General features: G+C 52.8%; 1 protein-coding gene across 2 annotated transcripts in view; it reads right to left on the bottom strand.

Annotated features, from left to right (window-relative positions):
* The window catches only part of SPINT1 (serine peptidase inhibitor, Kunitz type 1), an 11,435-nt gene extending 9,757 nt beyond the window's left edge, over window positions 1-1,678 (bottom strand). Inside the window, exons 1-2 of one of the 2 annotated variants that reach the window (XM_007460165.1) lie at window positions 1,509-1,678; window positions 668-1,207 (exon numbers count right to left, since the gene is read on the bottom strand). In XM_007460165.1, the coding sequence (XP_007460227.1) occupies window positions 668-1,127 (460 nt within the window). In that variant the 5' untranslated portion in view covers window positions 1,128-1,207; window positions 1,509-1,678. Of the gene's footprint in view, window positions 1-667; window positions 1,446-1,508 lie in introns of those variants that run through there. The other variant, XM_007460166.1, reaches the window with a different exon arrangement.
* Window positions 1,679-7,178: the final 5,500 nt, after the last annotated feature.

Raw genomic sequence — 7,178 nt, forward strand, 5'->3', positions numbered from 1 at the left:
TTCCCTACCAGGTATACATACCAGTGGGCTGACTCACCCAGCAACCCTCCTCACCCCCACCCCAGAGGCTCTAGGCTACTGCGCCTTCAATACCGCCCCCTCCCCAGTTGGGTCACCCCCAGACTGGGCTTGTTCTTTAGACTCTGGAGGCCTGGCAGTTTCCCCCAGACCACCAAAAAATCAGCTCGTGGGGGGAGGAGTACAGAGAGATGCTATAACCAATCCCAAGCCCAGCAGTGGAGAAGGAACCTATCCTTCACCAGGTTCATTTGACAGGGCACCAAGGTGCCTAGGACAGTGCTCCGCCAAGGTGCCAGGCGTATCTTCTATTTAGTCACCAGGTGGCCTCCAGACAGCTAACTCCCTGACTTGGCCTATTGGGGCCAGAAGTGAGAATCCGGAGAAGCTACGTCCTCTCTCCTGTACACACATCCCAGAGCACCAACCCACTCAACATCCTGAATGCAGGAGCCAGTCTGTGCTCTAGGGTGTCAGCCCTCCCCACTCCTGTAGCCTGTCCTTTATTTACTGTTTGTACCGCCTACTTCTAAGGAGGAGTTGGGGTCGAATGGGACTCTCCTCCAAACTGCGTTCCGATGCCTCGCGCAGGACTCCATAACCAGTCCCTTCTCTGAGCTTCCCCGAATCCTGGCACCCTCGTCCTTACCTGCGAAGCCCTGGGTCCGCAGCTCGAGGTAGGAGCGGTAAACCTCCCGCGTGAGGTAGTTGATGAAGCCCTCCCTGGGCGCGAACTTGCACACGAAGTTCTGCTCGTAGAGGCAGTTGATGAGGAAGCAGGAGGCGATGGCGTCCTCCCCGCCGTCGGGTTGCAACTCCACCAGCGCCAGATTGCAGTCGTTGGAGCTGCAGCAGGCGTGCACGCAGTCCCGGCCGCGGCGCACGGTGAGGGACCGCAGGAAGGTGGCGCCGTTTCTCACCGAGGCGTCGGTGTCGAGCACGAAGGCAGGCACCCCGGGGGTAAAGCGGTCCAGGCAGTTGTTGGCCGTGAGCAGACTGGGGGGCACGGGCGGCGGCCCAGCCTCGGTGCCCAGGAGGCCGAGCGAGCAAAGGAGCCACGCGGCGACCGCTGGGATGCGGGCCTGGGAGAGGCGGGCCCCGGCCATCATCCCCCCAGGGACCGTCGCCCTCCTGCCCACGACGGTCACCTTCACAGTGCGGGCCCCTGACCTCCGAGAGTGATAGCGACCTGAGAGAGGGGAGGGGAGGGAGGAGGAGACACCGGATCAGCCGGGAGACTTCAAGGTAGGCGGGCGGGCCGGGAGGAAGTTAAGGGGAGGACCGGGAAGCACCGATAACCCCGGGAGTGGAGAGGGGCACGCGGGCCCGGTCATCCCACGCACACTCCGGTGACCCGACAGCCCGACGGACGACCAGACGGACGTCTAAGGAGCTCACGTACCCGGACACACGCACGAGCAGAGAACAAAGGGCCAAACATGCTCAGAACCCGCTTCACCTCCTCGCTCGCTCACCTCGGCCCCGGTTACCTGCTCAGGTGAGTGGGGTGGGGCCGGGCCAGCCGAGGTTCCGGTCCCGGCTTCCTGCGCGGCTCGGGCCGCAGCTTCCGCCCCGGTGTCCGGTGCGCTGGGGATCGGCCACCTCCTCCCCCCTAGTTTCTGGTGAAACTGAGTCAGCGCGGCCGGGGCGGGGCGGACATTAACCCCAGCGCCGCCGGCTCCGCCCACGCCCGGTGCGCCTGTCCAGCCCCAGCTTCCGGACCGCCTATACGCATCCCCGGGATCCCCGACCCTTCTCCCTCAGCCTGGTGCCCAAAGGGGCTCAGAGGCCGGGGCGCCTTGCCCCGGGCCGCTGGATCCACCGAGTCCGGCCTCGCGTGGTTCCTCGCACCCCAGAAGTACACCCCTATTCCCGGAGGCCCGGACAGGTCAGGAGGACGCTTCAGCGAAGTCAGGCACCCGAGGGTGGGTCGGGCGCTCTGGGGCGGCTACCTCCAGCCTCCCTTTCCGGTCCGGGCAGGCATTCCCAGACCCAGGCCTGAGGCGCTTGGGAAGGGGCTGGCGGAGAAGAAATGGGGGAAAGCCCTATGCAAAAGATCTCGCTGTTATTGTCAGCCCTCGGGAAATCATTTCCATCTTGTGGCAGGAAGAGATACCAGAAACTGCGTGGCTGCACCTTTGGTAACTGGAATCCAGGATGCCTGCTCCATCGTCACCACCTTTGCCAGCTCCGGAAGCCCTCCTTTCTGTCAGAGTGAGAAACAGGAGATTTCCAGTGTCCAGGCTTCCCTGCTTGATCTGCAGTGGTTCCTTTTGGTTTGAGGCCCTTCCTCATCGTGTACTAACGTTTACATTCGGGTCACTGTCGGAGCTGAGTCCCTGTTAGCCTCCTTGGTGAGTTGATCCCTTCTCTGCAGAATCCCTCTCCTCTCTCACCAGGTGGGGTGCTCCTGGTCAGGAGCTGGCTGCTTTCTTCCAGTGAAATAACAACATTGGAAGCTAGAAATTCCAGCTTTCCAAAGTAGCTGAGTTAACGACCTTCACAGAGCCATGGACTCCTTGAAGCCAGGCTCATTGCATTTCTGAGAGAAGAACTCCTCCTAAAGTCCATTCTTTATTATTTATTTTTTTAATTTTTGGCTGTGTTGGGTCTTCGTTGCAGCACGCGGGCTTTCTCTAGTTGCGGCAAGCAGGGGCTACTCTTCCTTGTGGTGCGCGGGCTTCTCATTGAGGTGGCCTCTCCTGTTGCGGAGCATGGGCTGTAGGTGCGTGGGCTTCAGTAGTTGTGGCTCGCAGGCTCAGTAGTTGTGGCTCGCGGGCTTAGTTGCTCCGTGGCATGTGGGATCTTCCTGGACCAGGGCTCGAACCCATGTCCCCTGCATTGGCAGGCGGATTCTTAACCACTGCACCACGAGGGAAGCCCCTAAAGTCCATTCTTTACAGAGCAAGATTGGTCCTATTAATGCTTTCCCCCAAAAGAGATTCCACACCTTCTCATGATGACTTAACAAACCCCATCCCAGTGGGAACGGTCTTCCTACTTTCTTATCTAGAGCAGTTTTACCTACTAGGTCCTGTAGCCAACCCTTCAATCATTTTCCTGGCTAAACTGCAACATTCCCTAGCTGCCCACATTATGAGTGTTGGGGGTGGGAATCTGAGGTCTGTCTCCCCTTCTCTGGATTTTCTGGGTTTTTCCACTGCCCCAGGCACAGTGGGGAACATAGAGCAATGATGGTACACCAGGAATGAAGCATATGATTGTGCAGTTACTGGAAAGAAAGGATTTTGTTGAGATTTCATTCCTACCTCCTTCAATACCTTATGCATACAAGAATCCTAACACAGGAGACTGTTACCTTATGGTAATATTACTACAGATGAATCATTACTTCATTACACCATTACACATTACTTCCATTCCATCATATACACCATTACAAAAACCTACATCCGTCAAGCTCTGACAATGCCCAAACCCTATCTATTTCCCACGCATTGCCACATATACTCAAAACAAACCAAGAAAGTAGGTACTATTTTTATTCCCCTTTTACAGATGAGCAAACAGGCTCAGACAGGTGAATGACCTTGTCAGGTCACGTGGCAGTTAGGTGGCAGAGCAGGGATTGGAGTCCAGGAAGGCCACATCTGTTGCCTCAGCACCTAAACACTGCTTTACTGCACTTACAATTCTTTTTTTGGGGGTACGCCGACTTCTCACTGCTGTGGCCTCTCCCGCTGCGGAGCACAGGCTCCAGATGCGCAGGCTCCGGACACGCAGGCTCAGCAGCCATGGCTCACGGGCCCAGCCGCTCCGCGGCTTGTGGGATCTTCCCGGACCGGGGCACGAATCCATGCCCCCTGCATCAGCAGGCGGACCCTCAACCACTGCGCCACCGGGGAAGCCCCTGCACTTACAATTCTGACTTCAGCTGGAAATTCCACCCTCACCTCAGATTCAACTTGCCTGAAACACAAATTTTCAAGTGATGATCAGCCCCCATTTGAGATGCTTGCTGTGTGCCAGACACTCAACATCTGTGATCTCTGATTCCCACAGCAGCTCTGAGAATAGTTTCTGCTTTGCAGAGAGGCTCACTAAACTCCATCAAGGTCACGCAGTGAAGAGTGGGAGGCAAGACTGTGTAGGGGTTCAGCTTGTGGGCTTCAGACTCAAGACTACTGGGTTTAACTCTTTCATCTGTCACTTACTGTCAGTTGTAGACTTTGGCAACTTATTTAGCTCCTCTGTGCCTTAGCCTCCTTGTATATGAAGTGGGGCTTCACAGGGTTAGTATGAGGGTTAAATGAGTTAATACAGATAAAACATTTGACACCTGAAAAAAGTGACAGAGCCAGAATTTTATCTCAAGTCTCTCTGACATCAAAAACTACACTTTTCTCACTACCTTATGCTGCTTCTTACATCCAGAAGACAAAACCTACACACGAGGGGAAAAAAGACTAAGATAGTCCACCAAAGTGGTGAAAGTGATGGCATTTGAATGATGGGAATTCGAAGTGACATTTTCTTCTTCCTAGCTTAAAAATTATTTCCGGGGCTTCCCTGGTGGTGCAGTGGTTGAGAGTCCGCCTGCTGATGCAGGGGACACGGATTCATGCTCCGGTCTGGGAAGATCCCACATGCCGCGGAGCGGCTGGGCCCGTGAGCCATGGCCGCTGGGCCTGCGCGTCCGGAGCCTGTGCTCCGCAACGGGAGAGGCCATAAGAGTGAGAGACCCGCGTACCGCAAAAGAAATAAATAAATAAAATAAAATTATTTTCGAAGTTTCCTTTAGTGAGCATGGAATGCTTCCATGGTGAAGAGAAAACTACAGCATCACAACCTCCACATTGATCATATTTAGCCCCAAAATGCTTCTGTCTCCATATTCTCTCCTGATCTCACTGTCCCAGTCACTTTGGAGTCATCTGTGGCCCCTGCCTTTTCTTTTTTTTTAAAAAATTATTTATTTATTTTTGGCTGCGTTGGGTCTTCGTTAGTGCACGCAGGCCTTCTCTAGTTGTGGGCTACTCTTCGTTGTGGTGCGCATGCTTATTGTGGTGGCTTCTCTTGTTGCGGAGCACGGGACTTCAGTAGTTGTGGCACGTGGGCTCAGTAGAGGGGCTTAGTTGCTCTGTGGCATGTGGGATCGTCCCAGACCAGGGCTCGAACCCAAGTCTACCTGCATTGGCAGGCAGATTCTTAACCACTGTGCCACCAGGGAAGCCCCAGGGAGGGGCCAATTTTGACTCCATGTTGGATTTGTTTCTTTGAATTTAACCTTTGCTTTTCATTGTTTTTGTTATTATAATTATACATAATGGCCTGCCTTAGGGAACCCTGCCCCTGTGCCTGAATGTTAAACTAAAGTGCCTTTGTTCAGCTCACAGGGAGACAATCTGACCCTGCCCACCTGTGAATGGCTGCAAAAAAGAAATTAGCACATCCCCTCCCTGATGCAGGCCACAGGAGATGTTTTGCAAGATGAATGGCCTTTTACTTCCTCACCTCCTCCCCCTCTCTGTTCTATAAAAGAAACTGGCATCCAGACCCAGATACGATGGTTTTTTGGGGACCCTAGTCCGCCATCTTCTCCGTCTGCCTGTTTTCCAAATAAAGTCATATTCCTTGCCTCAACAGCTTGTCTCCTGATTTATTGGCCTGTTGTTTGGCGAGCAGAGTGAGCTTGGACTCGGTAACACTCCAGCCCTGCCTTCATCTGTCCTTCACCTGTTCAGATCCTCAGTGACCCCCAAGACCCTCTTTAGCAGTGTGTACAGAACCAGCTGTCCTCTGGATGGATTCATAAAGTTTTGTTTGTGGAAAGGTAGAGAGCGTCAGAGGTACTGGGGACCTTAGTTAAAGCCCTTCACCTTACATATAGGAAACTGAGTCCAGAGATTTGTCCTTGATTTGTTCAGAGACACAGAGATAGTATGTGGCAGAGGCCACCTCCGGACTTCAGGTCTCTTGAATGCCAATCTTAGGTCCTTTCTGTGATTCTGACCTGACTTCCTGCAAAGCATTTCCAGATGATATTGTTTTCTAATTGTACATTGCAGGCCCAAGGAGAGCTGTCAGGGTTAAGTTATCGCTTTTGCTAGACCACGTGGCTCACTCCCTGTCTATGAACTTGGGAAAGAGAAAGCCAGGGTTTATGCTACAGGTTTCCTTCATATTTGCCATACCACCAGTACCAACCACTGACCTTAGGAGTGGGTGTTTTGGTGAGAACATTCAGTCCTTAACACCACTACTAGAAAAGAAACACTGAGTGCCTTGTCTTGAATGTTGGTCTGGTGGTTTCTGTAAATAGGTATAATGGATTGTCTACAAAGATGGCTATCAAAGATGGCAGGACCTCACCTTCCCTGTAAGTGCATGCTGCTCCTCCCACCAAGAGGTGACATCTATCTTTCCCCTCCCTTTGAATCCATAATTTGCTTTGACAAGTAGGATGGAGCAGAAGTGGTGCCACATGACTTTCAGGCCTAAGCCTTGTGGCTTACATTTTCCCCTCTTAGAACCAGTTGTGAAGTAAAGAAGTTTGACTACCCTGAGGAAGAGAGAGGCCACCGGAAGAGAGCAAGACCCTGGAGGATGAGAGACTGTGAAGGGAGAGAGAGGGATCTGGCTATCTCACAGTCACCTCAGCTGACTAGCTTTGTGAAGCTATCCTGCATCTTTAGCCCCAGTCAATTCGTCCCAGCAGAGATTAGCTACACCTGTGAAGCCCTGCTCAAGTTGCAGAATTGTGAGCAAATGTGTTTGTTTTAAGCCTTTAAATTTTGGTGTGATTTCATAAGCAGTTAGGTTAGCGGGTCCCTGGAGAAAGAGAATCAGGAATGGCATTCTTGACATAAGAGAAGCCATTTTGGGGGAAGTCCCTGGCAGTGCAGTGGTTAGGATTCCGGGCTTTCACTGCCGGGGGCCTCAGTTCAATCCCTGGTCGGGGAACTAAGATCCCACAAGCCGCGCTACGAGGATAAATTTTTTTAAAAAGAGAGAAGCCATTTTGTGATCTAAGCCTGGCCGCAATGCTTGCCCTCAAACACGTCTCAGTAACAAGGATCTTGAGGGAACAAAGGAATGTCAGAACAGAGAAGGCAGTCAAACAATAGTGCAGTGATAAAGCAGAGTCCTAGTTCCTCCTCAAGGGATACATTCAATACATAATTATATGTCTTTGAGTT

The sequence above is a fragment of the Lipotes vexillifer genome, unplaced genomic scaffold, assembly GCF_000442215.2.
Source record: "Lipotes vexillifer unplaced genomic scaffold, Lipotes_vexillifer_v1.1 scaffold408, whole genome shotgun sequence".
NCBI lineage: Eukaryota > Metazoa > Chordata > Mammalia > Artiodactyla > Lipotidae > Lipotes > Lipotes vexillifer.